This window comes from Mycteria americana, chromosome 1 (assembly GCF_035582795.1).
Source record: "Mycteria americana isolate JAX WOST 10 ecotype Jacksonville Zoo and Gardens chromosome 1, USCA_MyAme_1.0, whole genome shotgun sequence".
NCBI classification, from domain to species: Eukaryota; Metazoa; Chordata; class Aves; order Ciconiiformes; family Ciconiidae; genus Mycteria; species Mycteria americana.
The window spans coordinates 210236077-210261256 of NC_134365.1; the positions used below are offsets into that span (position 1 = coordinate 210236077).

Genomic DNA, 25180 nt, shown 5'->3' on the forward strand with positions numbered 1-25180 from the left:
CATTGCCATTAATGCCAACTAATGCAATGTAGCAGAACAAGAACTAGGAAAGCTTTTTGAGGAGAGCTCCACGGAACACCTTTAACAGGTTTACCTGTTCTCCCTTAGACGCTCTCAGAGTTTGCATAACTGCAGCTGCACACAGAACAGAACTGACAAAAGCCCTGAAGACAGGGTCGCAGCATCGTTTCCAACAAGATGTGTCTTGAGAAGCCTCCCAATGCACAGTTCAACAGTAGCGTGAAACCACACTGGCATTTCACACAAGCCAACCCACGTGAATGCGTAGTGCTTGGTGTTCTGAAAGAAAATGGAAGGACTGCTGGAACCATAACACGAAAGGAACTGGTGGAGACCTACGTTCAGATTCAGCGGCTGGGTACCTTAAAAATGGAATGCATTTTAAACTAGACCATAATATATACAAACTCGGAGACGGAGAATTTGGGGCCCATATTTGAAAAGTGCACTTAGCATACAGTAGTCTCTTTCACACAGCAAGAAAGGCAGCTGCTTTATATCCAGAATGTGAGGAAGTTTGACCAGGATGGTGTCAAGAACATCTCCTGCAGAACAGTCAGTAGTCCCAGCTGATATCATCTTTCTGTAGTGAAGTCTGTATGGTCTGCATGTCTCTCAACAACTGGAGATTTTTCCGACTCTTCTCTCCAGGTTTCACTTTGATGGGACCAGCATTCTTTCCTTTTGTGGTTACTGTAGTTGTTACTTTAACCTCACTAACAGGGAACCTGCTGTCTTTTATTTGTTTAGCAGAAGTCTTTTTGGACTTGCATTCTCTCTTAAGTCTCTCTAGCTGAAAGAGAAACCCAAAGAAAAACATTAAGCAGTGACCTTGTTTCAGTTTATGTTATGCAATTCTTCAGACAGCTGAAATACCCCACCACTCCTCTCACCCAGCTAAGCTAATGGGTGCTCCCAAGTCACCCTGAATAATAAATATTTTGTTTTCCTTACACAACATTGCTATATTTGCATCTTTAGAACTGTGTTCAGCTTATAGTCTGAACTACTTAGGTTATCTCTTTAAAAACCAACAAGTTGATTATGGGGGAATGTCTCCATCATGAACATAAACGTTCATGCCAAAAAGTTGATTTGTCACTGTTACCATCCAGTGATTAAAAAAAAACAACGCCAAACAAAACAAATTTTTCTACACACATACTAGTGATTTTAATAGCTAGTCACTGTCAGAGATGTAGCTTTAAAAAGAATACCAAAACTCTGCTGAGGTGAAGAACTGGTATCCACACACAGCACTGTAAATCACAGCTTGTAAGACTCAGTACTCAGCAGCAAGGACTGAGCTGGCGTAAGCTTCAATGGGGAACTGGACAGAGTCTAAGGTGCAGACACACTCATACTCTCAACCCGCAAAATGGCTGGCTTCCACGGTTCCCCTCGCTTCAGGTAGTGGTGCTCCCTCCTCCTAGTTCACAGCATGCAGCAATTTCCTTAAATGCTGACTCCTAAAACTTTTGTCAATAGCTAGTCAGAAGGCTCAGCATATGCAGAATCATTACTACTGGGAACTACTACACATCTGTTTCTCTGCAACAGTTCCTCTGAAGATCATAAGACATCAAAGGTAAGTAATGCTTCTGTTAGAAAACATTTCACATGGCCATTCTGGATGTCAGCAGCAGTGCTCCCAGTATGTATTTTGTGTATAAGTTATGTCAGATGAGGGTGAATCTTCTTGGGTCATATGAACTGAACCAGATTAAACACATTGGGTTAAGCTCTTTTGAAGAATTTCACTAAAATGAATGAAGATTAGAGAAAATAGGGAACCAATAGGTTTTATAGCTTTGAATGAAGAGGCTACACTATTCAAAATATTTTGAAAGTTGTTTTAAACTAAAACAGGTATTTCACGTTTTGTAAAGTGCAAATGGAAACATAAGTAGGTCATTTACTCCAAGCAAAGGAGAACTGTTAAAAAATTCAGCTCAACAGTGAAAGCCCCTGGGAATCTAGGTATCTCTCTAAATACAGTTTAGGTTCCTAGAGGTTCCATGTGAAGAACAGCATTTCACAAGGGCTTTCCCCCACTGTCTGTGCAGCTGGTTGTCACTACGGACCTCATGCAAAGCACTTGCTTTGATTCAGCACAGCTGTTTTATGCATGCCAGGAGTGAGTGTGACTGATCAGAACACAGGTATCTCCTGACACATCAGTTATCTGACCAGAAATACCTCCCAGACAGACCGCTGGGGGCCCAGGAAGTAAACTCACACCTTCCGGCCCTATATGCTGTTTCTCAGCTTGTGTATTGCCCAACCAGCTTATGCTATGCTTACAGAATTCAACAGCTGTGGGATTTGCTATCGTACAGTAGACTATCTTTTCCCTGTTTTGGGGATGAGAGGAGCGTAAAATGCAATGCAAGAACAAATGCGAAAGTTCTGCCCAGGACAGGATGAAGAGTGGGCACAAGGGTGACATGGTAAGACAGAAAGGATACTCCTGCAGAAATACTGGGATAGGAAGATGAAGGTATGCAGACTAACTTTGGGACATCAAAGCTAAAGCTAGGCACTACAGCTCTACAGTAGTTATTTCTGCTTTATTCAATTACTGCTAAATTAGGATAGAACGCAAAAAAAAAAACCAAACCTGAAGATAGCAACTCTACAGAAACATGAACATAGTCAAACGTAACTCACCTGCAACCGATGCCTCCGGACTTTGCTGATCTGGTCTGCCTTTGCTTCCATCTTTCCCACCAGCACCTCAAGTTCCCTCTCCAGATCTTCCCTCACTGCAACGGTTGGGGCTTCCTGGACAAGCTTTGACAGCTGCTGGTGATCACTAGCATGGAATTCAGACAGAACAAAGCTTGCATCAGACTCCCTTGGCTTCTAGTGCTTGTACACCCAGTTCAGAAATAACACTTCTAGGAAACCATAACAGCAGCAGCCAGACATGTTCAACATACCATAACGAACCAGCAAGAACAGTTTTGCTGGTTAGCAGCATTATTACAGTAGCACATTCTGGTGGCAGGCTGCTGCAACGCGAAGTCTCAAGAACGTAAGTAGCTTCACACATTCAAAATGACCAAATAACCCCTTGAGGGCACGATCTCAGCACTCATTCAGTTACTATTTTGCGTATCTGTATCTACTGCAGTGGTGCAGTAGAATAACAACTCATGTTCTGTTAACCAGGAGAAGCAAAATTACTAGTAAAGCTGTCCTTTAATGGAGTATTTGTCCATTGCATCAGGGGCTGTTACCACACTTCTCCCTCACCCCTCACAAATTTGATACTGCTGCATATAAAAACAGGTATGCAGTCCGGATTTTTTATAAGAATTTATTTTTAACTGCAAAAATAAATGACAGCCTCTGCAGCCAGTAGGACAGAGAGATTATATGCCAGAGACTTCCCAAAACTAAATCTTTTCTCAGGAAAAACCTTCCAACTTTAAAGCAAAAGGCAAAACCATAAAGCATCTACATTCATAATCTGCAACGGAGAATATGCCAAACTCACAAACTCATCTGCCCAAATTCATCTTGCAAAGTCAGCAGCACTTCTGAGAGCTCTTCCTGGGATGAAGAAGATTCCTTTGGCAGAGATGACTTTCTGCTTTTGCTGGCAGGATGACCAGTACTGATGGGTTTTGCTAGTGGAGTATCATTCACCACACGACTGTTACACAAAGCTTTCGTGTGTTGTTTCATCAGGTGCAGGACATGTTGCACGTTGGCACCAACTGAATGACTGGGACTGGTAGACTGGAAGGAAAAGTAAAAGAGACTTCTTCTAAATGGTATTCTCAACAACCTACTCGATAATAATGGAGAACATTTAAAAACAGTAACATCTTTATTTGCTGCCAAGAGTGTATTTTTTTTGTTTGAATGAATACGCACTAACAAGAACAGCTTGACTAGCAGCATAGAGAGGACCCCTATTTTGGAAATGCCACTTCAGCAAGTTATCGATACTCAACAAGCCTTTAGAAGACAAACTGGAAGAGAGTCAAAGAAAATGAAACGATCTGACCACTGGGTGTCAGGAGCGCACCAAGCCAAAGCCGCTTAAGGAGCTGCAGCTACTGAGCTTTAAGCTTTGGAATTAAGCAGCTCACCTTCCCAGCTACAAAGGGTACGTCACCCAGACACAGTCTGTAATGGGGCTGTGTAGTGAGATGGCTTGTAGGAGAGCATTCCTGGAAGGAGAGAAGAGAGAAATGTTTATCAAAGATGACACTACAGCAAACCCATTTTCCCTTTGCCTTGTAATAAAAGAGGCAGCCTGCCTTCCTGATTGCACGCACACACCCTAATTTAACTCCTCAGTAATTGCCCTTCTCTTCCCCCCATGTTACCTTCTCTGGCTGCTTAGTTTTTTTCCTGGGTTTTCTTGCTTTTGGAGAAAGCAATGGTGATGCTGCTTGAATCAGTAGTCTGTTGGTTTCCAGGCCTGTCTGAAGCTTTAATTGAGGGAATAAGGGGAGTTACTGGAATTATATTAATAGATAAGAGACAGAGTAAGCTGAGAAATGCAAAACAAGAATTTTTAAGACACAGGCTCTCTGAAAGCAAGGGCTACAAGTTTTTAGGATGCTTCTGCAGTCCAAGGTCAATTCAAACATTAAATAGGAATACTTCCTTTGGTAGCACTACTCATCACTAACCCCAGTAAGTTAGACAACTAGTCTTACTGCATTACACCCATGCAGGCAAGTGCCAAAAGATCAGCTGTGCTTCACACTTGACAAAATGTTAAGGAAGTTGAGCCACCCAACCCTGCTCAATTGATCCCGTGGCATATAGTTAACAGACAACTACTCCTCCTGTTCTATTAAATTTGACAGTAAAAAAACCCCAGACCATCTACTGGAAGAGTTAAGGTCAGGATTCTCACAGTCAACAGCGAGCTCTATATGCTTTGCTGTTCCTTCCAACAGGAAGCTATGGCATGGCTGTACAAATCATCTCCTAACCAATCTCAACTAGAAGTATTCACAGAACAATTATTCACGATTAATTTGAGACACCCTTCCCCCTGTCCCCAAACTTATGGGAAAGGTTAATGCCAGAGCCTAACACATTACGTACATACTTCTTTAGCACACAATGAATATTTAATGAACACAACACTTCAAGGGTAGGAGAAGACCAGTGTCCTTATGGGCTCATAACCAATAGTATGTTGGCTCTTTTTTGCCTCCTTCTACAATATTTCTAGGTACAATTATGAGCAAGGGAGCACACTTGTTGACCTTGATCTATTTAAAGTAGAGATCCTCATACATCCTCAACTATGAATTAGTCTGAATTTCTACTCCTCTTTCCCAACTAGCTTATTTTATTGAAGAAATCAAGCTTCAGTGCACAGGTGCTGTTAGAAAAAGGTTTCCAAAAAAGCTCAGAGAACTTCAGAACATTTGGCACCTCGGGGCCGGGGGCGGGGGGGGGGGGGGGGGACGGGGACAGACGACATGGACGGACGGGGATGACACTAAACCAAGACTTTCATTATTCCATTATTCTGTATATGGGAGGCACTTTCAGCAAGTTTAGCTGAAAAGTTGATGGAAAGGAAGAGCTAATTACAGTGCATACCAGTACAAAAGAAATTTCCTGTTGGTTACCTCAGCTGCTTTTTCCTGAACAAGCTTCCTCGCGTGTTCTTCCTCCTGAAGCTTCTGTTCCAGCTCTTTCATTTTTTTCTAGTCAAAGTTGAATAAAAATAATAGCATTACTAATGAAACAATTCTTTTTTTCCTGAAGCCTACAATACTAAAAGCTTGAGCAAAAGTATATGAGTTCAATTTATGACTTAAAGCTAAGTGAAGACTTCAGCATTAGAATGATTGCTGACGTTTTGTCTGTATAGACATAAATACAGCACTCAAGTGCTGATGCTTAAAACTTAATTGATTTTTTTATTTTTACTTCCACAATTGGTATCTGAATTTAAGTCACAGCCTACAGGGAGAGCAATACACAAGGCTGTCTTTCTCTTTGGTTGTAAAAAAACCCCTAGAAAGTAGGTTGTTTTGTGTATATTATCCTGAAAGATTTTGTACTACAAAAGGGCTAACAAAGGCTAACATGTATCACTATAAGCTGAGAGAAGACTTGCTTTATTTAGACCACTAACAGTATTTTTGCCAATATCTGTAACTTAAACTCTTAGAAGAGAGGAATTTTTGACCATCTAGCCACCTTCCTAATAAAGAAGAGGGAGGAAAGTTTATATCATGCCTCTGAGATATCTTTAAGCAAAACTGATTTCATCTTTTTATGGTAAAAAGATGTAAGAACTCTTGAAAGCCCTTTTCAAAGAAAAGGGTTAAGGAGGAAGGCACACATTTCTTTGTAAACCCTCCGATAAGATGAAGACCTTGTTTAAGCACAATACGCTTACTTAAACTCTCAGTGTGAAAGTTATCAAATAACTTTCTGATTTTATACAGCAGAGTGAAAAAACAATCCAGAGCTCCAGGACACAAAACGACTTCCCTTCTCTTCCCCCAAAGACTGATTATTCACAGAGCCACTAATGAACCTGAAGGCAGAAAAGCATGAAATTCAAAGTAACAGCTATATTTGTACACTTCTGTTTGTTTATAAACCCACTACACACTGAGGTAGTAAATATTTTAATTCTGCTTTACTTAAGCATTAACGGCAACATTGATGTAACCAGCTGTTATACAAAGTTGTTAAAAGGCAAAACCCTGGATAAACATTGAGGACAAAGGCACTATGTAAAGGAACCAGATTTTTCTGTTGAATAAAAGAACCCTTTTGACTTTTTTTTTTTTTCATTCAAATCAGATATATTCCAGGTAACTTAAAATCATCTTCTACCCTTTACAGTATGTGAAACAATTCTTGATTTTCATGTGATCCATCTCACAAAGATCTTTTGTTTAACCTGTTAAGTATGACAGAATTTTTAATATGAAAATACTGAAGCAAATCTTCTGTTTGAACTGAAGACTGACACGAAGGTGGGCCAATGCTTTTGTACTGAAATGGCTGAGTATTCACTCAGCCAGCTGTTTAGCTAAAGTGTGCACCTCAAACTGCACAGCAAGAGTATACCTTACTGTGTCATCAGTGATAGACCCTGTTAGAAGTTATCTATCCAAGTTATATTCGCAAAAGAATTTTTTTTTCTTGCTTATAGAAGAAAGTATTACACAGATTACTGGTTCATCACTGAGAGGGAGAGGCCAGAAGGCCAGCTAACAGTGAACACAGATGCTCCCCAGCCATGCTGCCCATCATGTAAGGCAGCACGGCACAGAAAGCGCGCTGCAGGTCAGCACTGGGCTACCAAAACCACTCTGCTCAGTCACCAGTAGCCACTGCAAAAAATTTCAATGAAAAAATAGAAATAAAATATTTCAATGTCTATTTTTGCTTGTTTTCTAAGGGAAATTAAGTTTCATGCAGTCACCTCACTCATAGAATCACAGAATCATAGAATGGTTTGGGTTGGAAGGGACCTTTAAAGGTCATCTAGTCCAACCCCCCTGCCATGGGCAGGGACATCTTTCACTAGATCAGGTTGCTCAGAGCCCCGTCCAACCTGACCTTGAATGTTTCCAGAGATGGGGCATCTACCACCTCTCTGGGCAACCTGTTCCAGTGTTTCACCACCCTCACTGTAAAAAATTTCTTCCTTAGATCTAGTCTGAATCTACCCTCTTTTAGTTTAAAACCATTAACCCTTGTCCTATCGCAACAGGCTAAAAAGTGTGACCCCATCTTTCTTATAAGCCCCCTTGAAGTAGTGAAAGGCTGCTATAAGGTCTCCCCAGAGCCTTCTCTTCTCCAGGCTGAACAACCCCAACTGTCTCAGCCTTTCCTTATAGGAGAGGTGTTTCATCCCTCTGATCATTTTCATGGCCCTCCTCTGGACCCGCTCCAACAGGTCCACGTCTTTCCTGTGCTGAGGGCTCCAGAGCTAGACGCAGTACTGCAGGTGGGGTCTCACCAGAGCAGAGTAGAGGGGCAGAATCACCTCCCTCGACCTGCTGGCCACGCTGCTTTTGATACAGCCCAGGATATCGTTGGCTTTCTGGGCTGTAAGCGCACATTGCCGGCTCATGTCCAGCTTTTCATCCATCAGTACCCCAAGTCCTTCTCCTCAGGGCTACTCTCCATCCATCTCCGAGCCTGTATTGATACCAGGGGTTGCCCCAACCCAGATGTAGGACCCTGCACTTGGCCTTGTTCAACCTCATGAGGTTCACACGGAACCACTTCTCCAGCTTGTCCAGGTCCCTCTGGATGGCATCCCATCCCTCAAACAACTTTAACCAAAGAAGACAGAAAGGTATGAGACCTCAAAGATACAGAACACCTAAATTTTGTAAAAATTGGCTGCTGCGATAAACATCCAAATTAGTTCCACCAGGGAGGAAATGTCTCCAATGTGAAGACCAGTTTTACCTCTGTGCTTCACCACCTTGCAAATTAGCACCTGCCTGACAGATGAGCAGTCAGCATATACCCAGCTGGAACAGGGCAGGTGTTGCTTCTCACCACCTGGCAATCAGAGGATAGAGGAAAAACTAGAGGTGTAGGTAGCGTATAGCCACAACACAGAATCACAGAATCACAGAATCACAGAATCACAGAATCACAGAATCATATAGGTTGGAAAAGACCTTTAAGATCATCGAGTCCAACCATAAACCTAACACTGCCAAAAACCATCACTACACCATGTCTCTAAGTACCTCATCCAAACGTCCTTTAAATACCTCCAGGGATGGCGACTCAACCACTTCCCTGGGCAGTCTGTTCCAATGCTTGATAACCCTCTCGGTGAAGAAAAATTTCCTAATATCCAGTCTAAACCTCCCCTGGCGCAACTTGAGGCCATTTCCTCTTGTCCTATCACTTGTTACCTGGGAGAAGAGACCGACCCCCACCTCTCTACAACCTCCTTTCAGGTAGTTGTAGAGAGCGATGAGGTCTCCCCTCAGCCTCCTTTTCTCCAGGCTAAACAGTCCCAGCTCCCTCAGCCGCTCCTCATAAGACTTCTGCTCCAGACCCTTCACCAGCTTCGTTGCCCTTCTCTGTACGCGCTCCAGTACCTCAATATCCCTCTTGTAGTGGGGGGCCCAAAACTGAACACAGTATTCGAGGTGCGGCCTCACCAGTGCCGAGTACAGGGGCACAATCACTTCCCTAGTCCTGCTGACCACGCTATTTTTGATACAGGCCAGGATGCCATTGGCCTTCTTGGCCGCCTGGGCACACTGCTGGCTCATATTCAGGCGGCTGTCAACCAACACCCCCAGGTCCTTCTCTGCCAGGCAGCTTTCCAGCCACTCTTCCCCAAGCCTGTAGCGTTGCATGGGGTTGCTGTGGCCCAAGTGCAGGACCTTGCACTTGGCCTTGTTAAACCTCATACAATTCACCCCAGCCCATCGATCCAGCCTGTCCAGGTCCCTCTGCAGAGCCTGCCTACCCTCCAGCAGATCAACACTCCCACACAACTTGGTGTCGTCTGCAAACTTACTGAGAGTGCACTCGATCCCTTCGTCCAGATCATTGATAAAGATGTTAAACAGAACTGGCCCCAACACCGAGCCCTGGGGAACACCGCTTGTGACCGGCCGCCAACCGGAGTAAACTCCATTCACCACCACTCTCTGGGCCCGGCCGTCCAGCCAGTTCTTTACCCAGCGAAGAGTACACCCGTCCAAGCCATGAGCAGCCAGTTTCTCCAGGAGAATGCTGTGGGAAACCGTGTCAAAGGCTTTACTGAAGTCTAGATAGACAACATCCACAGACTTCCCCTCATCCACTAGGCGGGTCACCTTATCATAGAAGGAGATCAGGTTGGTCAAGCAGGACCTGCCTTTCCTGAACCCATGCTGGCTGGGCCTGATCCCCTGGTTATTCTCTACATGCCGTGTGATAGCACTCAGGATGATCTGCTCCATCAGCTTCCCCGGCACCGAGGTCAGGCTGACAGGCCTGTAGTTCCCCGGGTCCTCCTTCCGGCCCTTCTTGAAGATGGGTGTCACATTCGCTAATCTCCAGTCAGCAGGGACTTCCCCAGTTAGCCAGGACTGCTGGTAAATGATGGAAAGGGGCTTGGTGAGCACATCTGCCAGCTCCTTCAACACTCTCGGGTGGATCTCATCAGGCCCCATAGACTTGTGAGTGTCTAAGTGGTGCAGCAGGTCACTCACCATTTCCCCCTGGATAATGGGGGCTCCAGTCTGGTCCCCATCCCTATCTTCCAACTCCAGGGGCTGGGTACCCATAGAACATTCGGCCCTGCTAATAAAGACTGAGGCAAAGAAGGCATTAAGTACCTCAGCCTTTTCCTCATCCTTGGTCACTGTGTTTCCTCCCACATCTACTAGGGGCTGGAGATTCTCCTTAGCTCTCCTTTTGCTGCTAATGTATTTGAAGAAGTGTTTTTTGTTGTCTTTTATAGCAGCAGCCAGACTGAGCTCTAGCTCAGCTTTGGCCCTTCTAGTTTTCTCCCTGCACAGCCTCGCTACACCCCTGTAGTCCTCCTGAGTTGCCCGCCCCTTCTTCCAGAGGTCATAGACTCTCCTCTTTCTCCTCAGTTCGAGCCAGAGCTCTCTAGTCAGCCAGGCCGGTCTTCTTCCCCGCCGGCTCGTCTTTCGGCACCTGGGGACAGCCCGCTCTTGTGCCTTTAGGACTTCCTCCTTAAAGAATGTCCAGCCTTCCTGGACCCCTTTGCCCATAAGAGCTGCCTCCCAGGGGACTCTGTCGACCAGTCTCCTAAACAGGCTGAAGTCCGCCCTCCGGAAGTCTAAGGTGGCAGTTTTGCCGACCCCCCTCGCCGCTTCTCCACGTATCAAAAACTCTATCATTTCATGATCGCTCTGCCCAAGACAGCCTCCAACCATCACATCACTCACCAGTCCTTCTCTGTTGGTGAACAAGAGGTCCAGCGGGGCACCTTCCCTCGTTGGCTCACTCACCAGCTGCGTCAGGAAGTTATCTGCCACACGCTCCAGGAACCTCCTGGACTGTTTCCTCTCTGCTGTATTGTATTTCCAGCAGACATCTGGCAGGTTGAAGTCCCCCACAAGAACAAGGGCTAGCGATCGTGAGGCTTCTCCCAGCTGCTTATAGAATAGTTCATCTGTCTCCTCATCCTGGCTGGGGGGTCTGTAACAGACTCCCACCACAATATCTGCCTTGTTGGCCTTCCCCCTGATTCTGACCCACAGACACTCCACCCTATCATCACCATCATTGAGCTCTAAACTATCCAGACTCTCCCTGACGTATAGGGCTACCCCACCACCTCTCCTGCCTCGCCTATCCCTCCTGAAGAGTTTATAGCCATCCATCGCCGCACTCCAGTTGTGCGAGTCATCCCACCATGTTTCTGTGATGGCCACCATATCATAGTTTTCCTGACGTACAATGGCTTCCAACTCCTCCTGCTTGTTGCCCATGCTGCGTGCATTGGTGTAGAGGCACTTCAGCTGGGGTGTCGTCCGTGCCTCCTTCATAGAAGAACACCCCTTGCGTGCTTTGAGGCATTTCACTGGTGTTTCCCTCTTGGCTCCCGTTGCCTCAGTATCCCCTGGCTCAACTCCGCTCGACTTCGGCTGTGCCCAAGCGTACCCCGTGCATCTCGAGGACTCAGGCCGACTGTCCTCGCTGTCAGCCGCTCCCTCCAACCATGGCACGTCGCCCCTCAGCTTCTCTCGGGCAAGCCTGAATACAAGGATTCATGATTTCTGTTGTTCATAGAATGGGGGGGGGGTTATTAAGTCTCATTGTTAGCATTAAGAAAAGATCAATTACTACCAACTACAGTTCTTCAAAACGTGTCATCTACACGTATATTCACATTCTGGCCATCTGGCCACATGCAAGACAAGCCCAAACTGCACTTTTAGGGTACAACCCCATCCCCTAACTCCATCCTCAGACACAGGTGTGTTCAGACCCTCTCAGTCAGCTATCCAGAGACTGCACTGCGGGACTACAGTTGCAATAAACATACACCAGAAAATGCTTTTGAGGCAAGTACTCCAATTACGAGTACTTCACAGGAATGAGAGTCTCAGCATTTCCTTTTTACAACCAGTATTAACATTGGCAAATTGCTTGAAGGTAATACTTATAGGGCCAGGTAGCAGCTCTGCAGAGATGAAATGCTCTCAGTAAGACCCACACACAACTTGTGCTCTGGCAGAGTGTCTGAAGTCAGAGGCAGTTAAATCATTGCTCACTCACAAGTAGCCATCTCGCCACTTTCCATCCATTTCAGCACACCATGTATGGCAATAGTCTTTATCTATTTCTTGCTTCAAATTAAACTTGCAAATGTTCCTGTGGTCTTGCCACAACTAAAGCAGAGATCAAAGAGGCAACAGATGCAACTGTTTTGAGCGAAGTGAGCAGTGACCCTTTCAGGACTGTAAGGTAACAGCGCATGGATGCTCACATAGAAACAGCCTGCAAGCACAGAGGCAGACAGACCTGTCGATCAGAAAGTGGCTCATGACAGCATAATGATCACAAGGAAAATGACCTTGAGTCACAGCTAAATCCAGATCTCTCTCAGTTCCTAGAATTGATTCAAAATTGTGTGAATTTAACACCCAATTCCACTAAAACAGATTTGTGACAGCTACTAGTTCCCAAAGAAATCAAAGAATCAAAGACATCTAGTTTGATCCAGGAAAAAAAAAAAAAAAGAAAAGAAAAAAAAAAAACCTGTTAGGCTGAAATTATTTTCACTAGCCAGGCACAAAAAGACAAACAACCCAGCACCACCAAACTCCAGCTGCTACCAGTCAAAAACATGGTAAAAGCCCTTCAGAAAGCAATTCCAGTTGCTGAACCAGTTATTTCAACTCTGACCCTAGAGGAACCTACTGCTGCTTTCAGTGAACAAGGCCCAGGAGACACTCATCTCTCTTTGCAAGCGTTTGCCCCAGGTAAACAACGCAGGCACTTGTACTCCACAACTGCAGCTCACCACAATGGGGTGTCAAGATCTTAAACAGCTTGTTACAACTGCCTGGGGTCAGGGACTTCCAAGAATAGTTGTAGCATCTAAAGGTCCTGCAGCAGACCAACTAGCTAAAGATTTACTATCAAACATCACCTTATGTACTCCTGGAAAATCTACTTCAGCACCTGCTAAGGGCTGGTGTGCAGGGTTGCAAGCCTACAGTTTTGGTAAGAGTCCAGAGCTGTCCTCAATACCACAATCTAATCATGTACTATCTGCTCCTTTTTGGGGGGCAGGGGAGAAATCTGCAGGTGAAAGTCTCTCCCTGGTTAAGCCCTCTGTCGTTCCCATGCTTGGGAGTCTCATGGTCTCTCTACAGCAGCAGGAAGAGGTAGGATGTGGACTGGACTTCAGAAGCCAACACCACAGAGGGTACACAGAAAGAGTATGACCAAACATGGTCATGTTGAATTTTTAAAAGCTACTGAATCAAAAGGAATCCTGAAGAGGCAGACTGGTTCAAACCCACTGACAGCCAGCCAGTGCTAGAGGCCTAGCAATGCCAGAATTCTGCACACAAAATAACTAGTAATAATTGTGTTTAAGGAGGAAGGCAAGTGGATAAAAGAAAAAACAAACACATCAAACCCACACAACTCAACTCAAGTCTGGGTCATAACAGAATGTAACTGCTAGCATTCAGTAGCATGCAAGGCAACTCAGAAGTTGGGAGCTTAGGAACACCCGCAATCCTGCATGCCTATGCACCAGCTAACCACAAGAGAGGAACACCAACAGATACCATTAAGGCTAAACAAAGTGTAGTGATCTAAAGCCTACGTGGCCATGTAGACTTCCAGCAATAACTGCAAGTTTTTACAAAACTTGAGCTTTAAAAAGATGTTTAGTTGCCGTCTTTCTTTACAGCATAAAGTTTTGCTCAGCTCTATTATTGACATATAGCTATAAAGTGCTGATTACAATAAACAAGGTAAATCGGATATAGCATCCAGTAAAAATGACAGACCTCTGCTATGGACTGCATTGTGGTAAGTCTGCTGTACTCTTTTTCCAGCATATCCAGCTTTTCCAATTTAGACTGAACGTGTGATTGATCAAGAAGCCGATCTCTCTCCAACGAACCCTTGAAGGGAGAAGTGAAAAGCAAAACAATTATAGGCACAATAAAACAAGACCATCTGTAGTAAGCCTTGTGCCTGCAGCTCAAAGGAGGCCCATAAGCAGTCCAAAGGAACTACTACCTCCTCTGTGCAATTTTAGATGGTGCTACAATTAGGGAGCAACTGCGCCTCTGGTCCATCGATGTTGGGAACCTCACACTCAAACAGATTCAGATGAGAGAGAATTCTGCAGAGTCTTTCCTCCCTCCGAACCCAACATGGTAAAACCCCCTCATTACTCAGCTATTAGAGATAACTTTCTTAATTTTTTTTCTTCAGTAAATATTTAATAGACTGAAACAGGACAGCCACAGAGACCAATTAACAGAGAGCTCTAAATGATCCCTGCTCCCATAAAACAAAATTCAAGCTCATTTTAGATATAGGCCAAATCCCACAGTCACTGATGGCGGGAAATAGAAATTTTACTATTATTTCTACAGAATCAGTATTTCAGCCCCAGTTTAGCGAAAGCAGTATTAGTAAAGAAAATACCCAAAGATCTGAAGAGTGTAAACACAAAAGGGAGGTTTTTTCCAGTGGCATGTGGGTATAACACTGAGGGTAAAGATGAGCTACTGCAGTACGCCAATCACGCAGAGGCAAACAATTTTTATTAATATCAGAGCCTGATACTGCCTTAGAGTCAGGTGCACAAAGGCAGAAAATACCAGGGTCCTGATAAGAGTGGGAAATTTAAGCAGGGAAATTATCCACACCTAAGTATACAAAGGCCAGCTGAAATAGACATGCATACTTAAAGATATTAAAATTATAGTAACTACAAAAAATCATGACATAGTTCATGATTTTTATAATTTAACCCTGAGATAATCTTGAGAACACACCTGTTTCTCCAAGAGATGCGACTTCTCATTTTCTGCATGCTGGATCATTTTTCTCATGTAGTCCAGCTGTTTCTCTAAAAGGCTACACCGAGACTCAGCAGCTGCCAGCTGAGAAGCTAGTTCTGAAGACAACAGAAGGCAGAAAAGTGAAATCATGCACTGCTTCTTCCTGGGATTTTTTTTATGTTTTCAGGACAGTTCCAAAACAAAGAAGAAAAGGACCATCTAAAGAAACCCACTGATTAAGCCTAATGAACTTCTGTATGCATGCAAATCCCTAAAATGAAGTATGCTTTTAAAATGATTTCTTCATAACCCCATGTGTCACTGCAAAGTAAAAGATGCTGAACAAAGTCAATTAGAATAGTTTTATGCATTGATAAACTCAAGTTTCAACCACATCAGTGTTCTGTAGTATCTATATAAAGTTTGTAAACAACCTTGGTTTTTCTTTGACACTTCAGTCTTGTCATGCTCTTTGTGTTGCATTTGCTCACTTAGTACTTTTTTATAGTCTGCTGTTTCTCTGCTGAGGTGTTTTACATTCTCCTCCGCCTGAAGCCGTTCCAACTCCAGCCGATGAATTTTTTCCTGGAGATTCTTCAGAGCAGAAAATATTGCTGTAATTGAACAAGTACCTTTCATTAGATACCATTAAATCACCACTTCAAGATAACACTGAACTTGAAACGTTTTTATAAAAGCATGTTATGTAAGAAAGAGTGTTCCTTACCAGCATCCAAGACTCCTTCCAGGAATTAAAACCTGCTTCCCTTTAAACCATAACTGATTCTAAAACTAGTCTGAAACAAATAGATTCCCTTGGTGCACACCTTCATCTGAAACACTGGGGAAAGATGCATCCATTTCCAAGAACAAGGCATGTAAATATTCTGTAGATTAAGTGCAAACAGTGCATCTTTTGACTCTTTATCAAAAGAAAATGAAAGGTCACAACTAGATAGTTAAAACAGTGGCAGTCCTCTATATTATTATTCCTCTACAAGTGCATGCCAGCACAACAAATACACAAACACAACGCTCCTATGAATGGTCACAGAGTAGAATAAAGGTTAGCTATTAGACGGGCTATAAAAACATTTCTTTCTCTGTCAACTCTTTTTTGATTCTTCTGTTTTTGCACTTGTGTTCCTCTCCTCCCCCCCCAAGACATGTATCTCCTTTGAGCTGAACAACTTTCCCTCTTTCTGTTCCATTCCCTGCTTTAACAATTACTCCACAAAACCTTTATATATTCATCACCACAAAAAGAAAAGCAGTTGTAAGACAACTCACATCACCTTGCAATTAGACCATCTGCTGGTAATCTGATGTATTACGTCTCTAAGCTGTATTGTTTAATTTTGCAAAGCGAACCATAACGATAAGCCCTTTCCCCAATACAGTCCTGTTAAAGTAAAACACAGGAACATCTGTACAGACAGCTCATATAGCAGACTAATCTGTGAGGTCACATTAACCTACTCTTTTTGCTTAAACCCACTCTATAGAAAGAATGCACCACCGTTATTACCAAATGCATGAGCAAAAGTAGGGACTGCATATTTGTTTGAGCATCAGATTACAAAAAAAGGAAAAATAATTATCGGCATGAGTTTTCCAGAGTAAAAACTCATCAATTTTGCATTTTGAAATGCAGAATAGCACATTAGAGTATCACATCAATAAAAACTACCTGCTTTAAGGTAACTGTTAAGTAAATAGGTAGGTGACAGCAGTCACAGTTAAGGAGAAGTTATAGATAGCTTGGCCCTGTTTGCAGGATCAGAGTCACCAACTGTACCCTCTTCTCTTTACTTATGTTACTGTTACCAGGATTCAGTTGAAATGGGCATAGCTGAAACTACAGACAGCTTTGTTACTGTTATCCTTACAGCTAAATTGAAATCTCTGTGTATTTACAATAATGACTAACAAAATACAGGAATGAAGCAATTCAAGAAACAAACAGACAAAGGTGAAACCCAACACAACGACAAGTATTCAGTCATCCTTATTAGAGTATTAAACCCAACTATGGATGCTGAGACACACACATACACAACACAAAGAAATTCAAAACAAAATAAGCAGAATTTACTATACTCAATTTCAAGATTTTTCAATATGTTTTTTTTTTTTTAATATTAGGGGGTGGGAGGAGCAGTAAGGACCCCCAAGAATGATCAAATCTACTTTCCCATCTGAAGTTAATTCCCGTATCTTTAACCTTAACTACAATATACACTCCAGAACATCTTTGCATTTTTAAAACCTATGCAAAAAGAGTAAGATATTGGATGATCTGTCTGTTGGGTTTAATTTTTAGTATGTATTCATATTTGAACATTTTTGAAAATAAAGACCTTCCATAATTTTTAAAAAGGGATATAATTTATCAGATTGTCTCCCTCCACCTGTACTTATTTCAGAGTTGGCAGATTCCCTGCTTGAAAAAAGTTGCCAATAGAAAACTTGGAAGTCAAAAGTTTGTCACTAATGCAAAATGCAACACAATCTACAAAAATACACCTGCATCAGTAATTCATAAGGAAGCTCTTTCCTGCACATTCAATTTTTTATCTGTCACAAGGTTCCTTTAGTTTTGTGTCAACGGCACTCTCAAAACTGATGGCATTGAGCATATGAGAGCAGACACTGCATTTTAAATAGCACTTCAAGAATTCAAATTTCATCTACTAGGTCATTAACGTAGAAGTCTCTAGAAATTCAGACATGAATTATGTTACTGGGACAGGGACTTGAGCCTATCATGCTGATTTTTTACTTAGTTTGGGCAATATTAGGATTCATCCTAAATCTGTCTCACTTTTCTCCCTATATCAAGTTTTTCACACCCTTAAGCCTCCATGCAACTCCAGTCTTAAAGGAAGTATTTCTGCAATGACCCTGAGCCAAACAGCTCACATCAAAGGATCGATCCTGCTCTAGCCTCCCAACTCCCCTTGCTGCCTCCTGTACTTACCCCAAGGCAGCTCTGGAGTACGCCTCATTGCGTGACAAGCCAATTCACTAAAACAGAAAACTAACCAAAAATGTTTTTGCTCACGTCAGGTCAGGCAAGACATATCTGTTTATCTGGAGATGAAGACCAGGACCAGAGTGGGAAAGGAGGGAAAAGGAATAGCCTAGAAACAAGGAAGAATAAATGGGAGTAAAATCTCCTTCCTTTTTGGTGTTGTGATCTCTCTGTTCAGCACTATACCACATAATACTCTTTCTGTATGCTCTAAGTCTTCACTGATATAATAAATATTCTTGCCACACTCTTTGCCCATAACAAGCCTTCCCATTGCAGCAGCACCAAACCTCTTCCTTTGCTCCAAACCATTTTGGGGACTAAAGTCTCCTTATTTGAAACTCAGCTGTGAGCTCAGAAGAAGAAAGACTGAGGGAGAGGAGGACTGGAGAAAACATGTCAAGACAATTTCACAAAGTATTTGGCCAATTTTACAGCTTTCTACTACTGAAGAGGAGCATCTTTCTTCAGCTGTAAGATGACCTTTTTCATTAGGTATTCTTCAGAAAGAGAAGTGCAAAGGACCTACAAAACAGGTGACCTGCACATCATTGGGAAGTGATAAAAGAATAAAAACACTGAAACCTTTGTAGGTGTGGCCGTACAGCATTTCACCGCATAATTTGGAAACAGGTAAGAAAACAACTTCACTGAACTATTACCTCTGCTGTTGCTTTCAGGATATGGAATTACTGGTTTCCGTGGGGAGAGCAGCAAATCTGAATTAATAAATGGCTTGTACTTTGGATATTGTATGTATGAAGTTGCAGAGAGTCCATCTGTGGCTGATGCAGAGTTATGAGTTTTGTGTAGATCACCCTGAAAACAAAACAAAGCTGTTATTCAGCCCATTTGTTTCTCTGTCACAACAAAAAATTAGAATCCAGTTAGATGGTGTGGAGAAGTATTGCTGCAGAAGAAAGGCTGTGTTATTTTTACATCCAACTCCCCTCCACTAAAAACAGTATCAGAAAGAAAATGTCTTTTCCATACTAGTTTCCAATTTCCACTTTTGTTTTCTACTTACTTATACTGTCTCTTGCTTATTGTGAGAAGGTAATACACCAGTTGGAAAATAGCCGCCTTTTTAACTACTGATTATACGTACTACACACAAGATACTGTACTAAGGTGGCCAAACCTGATAAAGCACACCCAGGACCAGTTCTACATCCACTCACCTAATGTAATGCTCACTGACTGTAGATGGGGCAGAGGACACGCTCTCGCCTCACCTCACTCTCCCAGCTGCATAGTCCCAACCCTTCTTTTCCACTGGCTTCAATTCATCTTTCCTGTCCTTCCACGAATAGTTTGTACCTCACCAGCAGAAACACCTAGGTGACTTTATGCTACACCTGATTAGTGGTATCAGCGCAAGAAAAGCAGCAGCAGATCACGGCCAGGAAGGTACCTCTGCCTCTGAGCAACAACGTGCTGTTAGGTCAGCTTGAGACTGTTCTCAAAAACATGGCCACAGAGACACAGAATCACAGAATCGTATAGGTTGGAAAAGACCTTTAAGATCATCAAGTCCAACCGTAAACCTAACACTACCAAGACCACCACTACACCATGTCCCTAAGCACCACATCCAAACGTCTTTTAAATACCTCCAGGGATGGCGACTCAACCACTTCCTTGGGCAGCCTGTTCCAATGCTTGATAACCCTTTCAGTGAAGGGTTATCAAGCATTGAAAGAACCCTTTCAGACCACGGATTTCCCAGCAGTCTACATCAACTTTTCAAATGTTTGCTGTGTTCTGGATGTTGCAACGACCAGAGGGGACCACCTAGCTGTGAACATGCTATGCAGTTGGGATACCATTAAACCATGTGCTTTCTAACAAGATTCTTCTAAGCAAAAGAGCCACGGCACTTGTATACCTTGTTTATGCTTTTGACTCAAGAACTGGCTACCTGGCCTAAGCTTTACGATTTGTGTATATGAATTAAATAAAATATGAATGCTTATTTTTAACATACAAGAGTAATTTCTCTCAACTGTACCCACCACTAAACATTTCAGTAACAGAATTTGAAGGTAACCTAAGAGAGGAGTGGGCTGCAGGCAGATGCAATGCTCCTACAGCTTTCCACAGAGCATTTACTTCACTAGTATTAAACTGAGCAATTGCTGATCTTGGCAGGGGGTTTTTAAGCTTCTGCAAATACAAATTATTGGGAGCATATTGTGACCTAAATCAAAATACAGTAAGTATTTATGTAAGTATCTCATAGCAAATTAGACAACGGCCCAAAACGCATTATGAGGAAGAAAAATAATACAGGGAAAAAATTAAGAAAATTTGTTATTTAAAGCCTATACATAGCTAATTTCCTCTTATAAATAAAGTGATTCATTGTGGACAAGAAAATTAGGACCCTAAGCACTCTGAATGTATCAATTAGTGTTTCTAAGCACAGCTTTATGAATGCTTTGCAGTTTGTGTTTATAACATTTTCCTACACAACGTAATTGCTTTTCTTGGAATAACTGCATTTGCACAAGACCTTTTGCTATCACGGAAAACCAATTAAAACACTAATCCCTAATTAAGAATATATTAATAAAATATTTTGAACAGGTTTTTGTATGTATGCATATACATACTGTTTTATGCTCAGCAGCCATACTGGTCTAACTAGAACGTGTGGATTTAAAACCAAATGAAAGCCTGTTAGGCGCTAACATCAAGACCTAAACCTCACGCGCAAAAATAACATCAGCGTTACAGGATGTTGAATTGATGAACACAGAATAATAAGACCAAATAATGAAGTAAAAATAAACCCAGCAAAACACAGTACTTTATGCAGCAGGCAATAGAATAACAGCAGCAACATAAGCCCCAGCAACCCAAACGACAGTAACTATTGATCCAAATACCAATATACTATCTGCTATTGATTCAAATCAAAGGTATCCCATGAAACAGTCAAAAGAAAAGGGGAATCAGTTTGAAATCAAAGTAGGGCTGCCAGCATCACAATTTTCCTAGATGTCTTTGTTTCACCTGTAAAATCTTATCTGTGAATTAAAAAAAAATAACTACATAAAACCCCCAAACTACAGGAGTTTGTTTGTTTTTACTGGCATAAGTAACATTTTTCTAGCCAACAGCAGACTAACTGAAAGAAAAAGCTATCATACTCAAACACTTGAACACCAAGTTACACAAAGCAAAACAAATACAGGCTTTCAACTAGTTGCATGTCTTCTAAATTTCACGTGGATGCAGGGTACAGGCACTAATTTGAATAGTGTAATAGTCAGTACAGATATCTGCTTGAAATATAATACTGAAAAAAATTGTGCTGAAATATTGTCTATTGTTATAGGCAATCGCTCTTTGCTTCAGTCTAAATAATCACTTGTATATTTTCTTTATATGTTTAAGAAAAAGACTGGCTTATATTCTGTTTCACAAATAGCAACTTCTAAATAACCTAAGTGAAAAATGTGAGAAAGTTTATGAAACAGCATCAAGGAATTCCCCATCACAAATCTCAGACTCAAATATCACACCAATTCTCTGCTCTTCTCAATTTCTCTGAAGTCATTAAAAATTATAAGTCTGTTTCTGCTCTTGGAAATTCTCACAGGGAGCATCATGCTGCAATGCTCAGGAAAACCCTGAAACATAAAAAAAAAACCCATATGAAAATCGGGGAACTGTATATATTTGGTCTGAATCTCAGCTAGGCCACATTTGCTATCTTCTCCCCTCATTCTGGGTACTCCCTATAGTCTTTCCTTAAGCCACACTAAAGCCTTATAATCTTAGATGAAGAAGCTTAGCGGTCCCACAAGGAGCTATGCATACCAGCATTATGTCACGGTAGCAAGCTGAGGACATTTAACCTTCACAGGTCTGAGGACATTACCTCCCAAAATCCATTGCTGTTACCATTGCCTATCACCTGCCTACTCAAGCATGCAAAAGGGAACATTAAAAACACAGAGCAGGGATAGCTTAACACACCAGTAGCACGCAGTGACCTCTTGAAGCTCCCAAAGACTAAACATGGAGCAGGAAGGGAAGACACAGCCTCATATGGAAAGTTTTAAAATAAGAATCAGCAACCTGGGGCAGAGGTACACTTTTCAAACCAAGCAACTTGTGTCAATGGTAAAAACGACCCACGATAACATTGTTACTTCCCTGTTGCAGTAAAAACCAGCACACAGTGGAAAACTTTCCAGAAGGCTATTAATCTCAGTGGAATACCAAATGTTTCCAGTAAGAAAAAGGAAAAAAAGCTCTATGTTTTTCTCATGATCATACTGAATTTGGCTAGATCCCTGGACAGTAAAAATAACAAAGATTTATAAACAAACTGTAGAACCAGAGAGGCAGAAAAAGCATGAAGGCACCAAGTCAGCGCCTTTGGTACTAGCACTTTGACACTGGGAAAAGGGTATAAATTAGAGTGGGTGGATTGCAAGTTCTTATATGGCTGCTCAGAAGAGAAAAAAAAATAATAACAGGAAAAAAAAATTGAAGCTTGGTAATGCTTTAAATGACACCGAGTAGTCCTCACGCTCAACTAAAAAAATAAAAAAAGCTGAAATAGGGGAAAATTATCTAAGGACTGGGAAAAAAAACAGAATAACCACGTATTGAGTTCACTGAGCATAAAATATCCAAGTACCCAGTTATTGAAATTTTCAAAATAGCCATTTTGGAGGACAATCTCAATTAGCAGCCTGCCCTCATCCCTCAGTACTGCATTACTGGGAGAGTGGGGAAGGAAGAACAGCCCCTATCACCCAGAAGCCAACTTGAGTGCTGTCTGTGCCTGCCCGATACAGAACTGAGTCAGGAGTGCTCTAAATTTAAATAACATCTCTGTTGTTAAAAAGCAGACTTAAAAAAGTTAACTTAGTCAAGCCATTACATCAAATAGGGGGAAAAAATGTTGGCAGAACACAGTATTTTTTGTTAAGTTTCTGCTGTAGTGTGCCAGGTGTATTAAAAGCAACTATTTTCAAAGTGTAGTTTTTTCAAAGCGTAAAGTTTGCTTTTTTCCCTTTTTTCAACACATAGAAAAAGTCTTCAGTTGGCAGCCTTTTTCCTAAAAGTTTTGTTTTACTAACTAAATTAATTAAACAGCCCACATTCATCTGCTTAAGACTCAAACTAGTTTTCTGACATCCTTCTCTACACATGCTAGAAAAAATACCGGTCAGGAAGGACATAGGAGTCCTCCGATTGCTCTGTCACCGCTCTTGCTGGTGCAGGTGTAAATATGGGACCACACTGCAGAGGAGGAGACACACAATGGAGAACATCGAGCTGGGTGCTCACCAAGCAGCTACTGAGACCCCAAACCATGAATCCTCAAGAGATATATCTCGCACACCATCATTCTGCATCCTTTTTGCTATCTCTACTCTGGCTCCAAAGTATTACATAAGACATGGCCACTTACAATGAAAAAAAACAACCAAAGCACCCACTTGACTTCCGAGAGCTACAAACGTCAAGCCAAAGTGTCAAACGAGAAACCCAACAGGAAGCTTCCATTTCAGGTGATGATCTGGTGGAGGCAGGCAGCGTCCATCCACCCAGCTCAGCACAGCCTGCTGTGTTTGCTCCAGCCATGCCTCCGTTTCTTCACTTCATCTGTCACAAGTAGAGACACGGGTCCCATTGCATCTCTACGCTCAGCACCTTGAGAGGAAGGTGGACAAGGAAATTCCAGTCCCCTGCGTGCAATCACCTGTGCATTACCTCCAAATCAGCCAGGCGCTCACACACACACTAAGGAAACGGGTACATACCGAAGTTATACTGAGGTTTAAGGCAACGTTTTCACCTTACGAATGGGAAGCAGCAGACGCTAAACCCGCTACCCACCCTCCACTGGGAGCAGCAGCAGCAGCTTGCTGTGCTAGCGTTACTGACCCCTAATTGCACAGTCAGGGCTTTAACTGAGCCTCTTCTGGCTTTGGAATAGGTGTTTTCAAAGTCATCGCTCCGAATTATTTCTGAAAATAAACCGAATTACAACATTTTATTCCCATTCGCTTACAAGCATGCTATCCAGAGACTGGCACGAGGACAGGAAGAGGGGGCTGGTTTAAATAGCAGAGTATCTTCCTCTTTTCCTATCGCTTTTATAAAAGAGGCGTGAGTATTTGATGGGCTTTAACATGTATACATTGCAGTTGAAAGACAAGACAGCTTTCACCGTCCACGTTGTTCCCGGCACGCCGAGGGTGGGCAGGCCGCCGGCCCCGCACTGCCCGGCCGCTGCTCCGGGAGCCCGCCGCGGCCCCGCTCCCGCCCAAGCCCCCGGCGGCCGGATCGCCCGCCCTTCCCCTCGCTGCGGCTCCGGTGCGGCGAGGCGCGGGCGAAGGCCCCGGGCCCGGGCCCGCCTCCCCCCCATCCCGGACGCAAGGACCGCCGGCGCGGCGCCGCACGCCTGAGGAGGCTCCGCCGGCCCTCATCGCCAGGGCGGCCCCGGCGCCGCGCAGCGGGGCCCAGGCAGGATCCCCTCGAGCCGCCACCCCCTCAGCGGCGGCCGCCGAGCCTCACCGTGCGCTGATGACCGCGCGCCGCCGCCATGTCCGCCGGGGGGCCCGCACTGGTGCATGTCCCTTTAAGGCGCGACACCCCTGAGGCGGCGGCGCCTTTCGCGCCGATCAGGCCCCGCTTGACTGACACCCTAGCTTGCCAACGGAAAGGGAGGAGTGGCGGGTAAGCCCCACCCCGAAGGAGTAGGAGCGCCCGTCATAGACTCAGACTTGAGTGACACTTGAGCCGCCCAATAAAATAAGAAGAAGGGCGCTTCTCAGCCAATCGAAGGGGAAAAGTCAACAGAGGCGGCGCGGCCTCCTGCGGCCAATCGCCGGAGCGGGGAGGAGGCGTGAGGGAGGAGCGAGCGGCCGCGGGATTCGCGTGCGGCACACGGCACCTGCCGCGCACGCGCGGAGAGCAGGCGGCGGAAGAGGATGGTCTTTGTCAAAGTGAGCCCCCGCACTCCAGCCAATCGAGAAGCAGAAGTCGCCCGGGGCGGCCCAATGAGCGCCGCGGCAGCGAGGCCACCCAATCAGCGCCCAGCGCAGGACAGGGCGCCCGCGGCGGGATTGGCGGCGGCGGGGGCTGCGGGGGCGGCGATTGGGCGGCG

The 25180-nt window shown here is 43.6% G+C and overlaps 1 protein-coding gene across 3 annotated transcripts; it reads right to left on the reverse strand.

The window, feature by feature from the left end:
- CEP57 (centrosomal protein 57) lies at positions 1-24717 on the reverse strand. 3 transcript variants are annotated; one of them, XM_075491058.1, is made up of 12 exons: positions 24589-24709; positions 23908-24038; positions 18705-18861; positions 15443-15622; positions 15003-15124; positions 14001-14117; positions 5634-5711; positions 4365-4469; positions 4125-4205; positions 3524-3768; positions 2692-2836; positions 1-814 (listed from the first exon to the last, which is right to left on the reverse strand). In XM_075491058.1, exons 1-12 carry the CDS (start codon positions 24644-24646, stop codon positions 578-580), a joined length of 1656 nt encoding a protein of 551 aa, XP_075347173.1. In that variant the 5' UTR covers positions 24647-24709; the 3' UTR covers positions 1-577. The 3 variants fall into 3 exon arrangements, with proteins under 3 accessions (XP_075347173.1, XP_075347174.1, XP_075347175.1); XM_075491059.1 differs by having other exon boundaries at positions 23956-24038; positions 24589-24708; XM_075491060.1 differs by lacking the exon at positions 23908-24038 and having other exon boundaries at positions 24589-24717.
- Between the last annotated feature and the right edge of the window lie 463 nt (positions 24718-25180).

Coding starts and splice junctions, on each gene's coding strand:
- CEP57 (XM_075491058.1), bottom strand. CDS start 24,646: ATGCACCAGTGCGGGCCCCCCGGCGGACATGGCGGCGGCGCGCGGTCA. Junction 5,712..14,000: donor CAATGCAGTCCATAGCAGAG/GTCTGTCATTTT, acceptor AACTTTGACTAG/AAAAAAATGAAAGAGCTGGA. Junction 815..2,691: donor TCCGGAGGCATCGGTTGCAG/GTGAGTTACGTT, acceptor TTTCTCTTTCAG/CTAGAGAGACTTAAGAGAGA.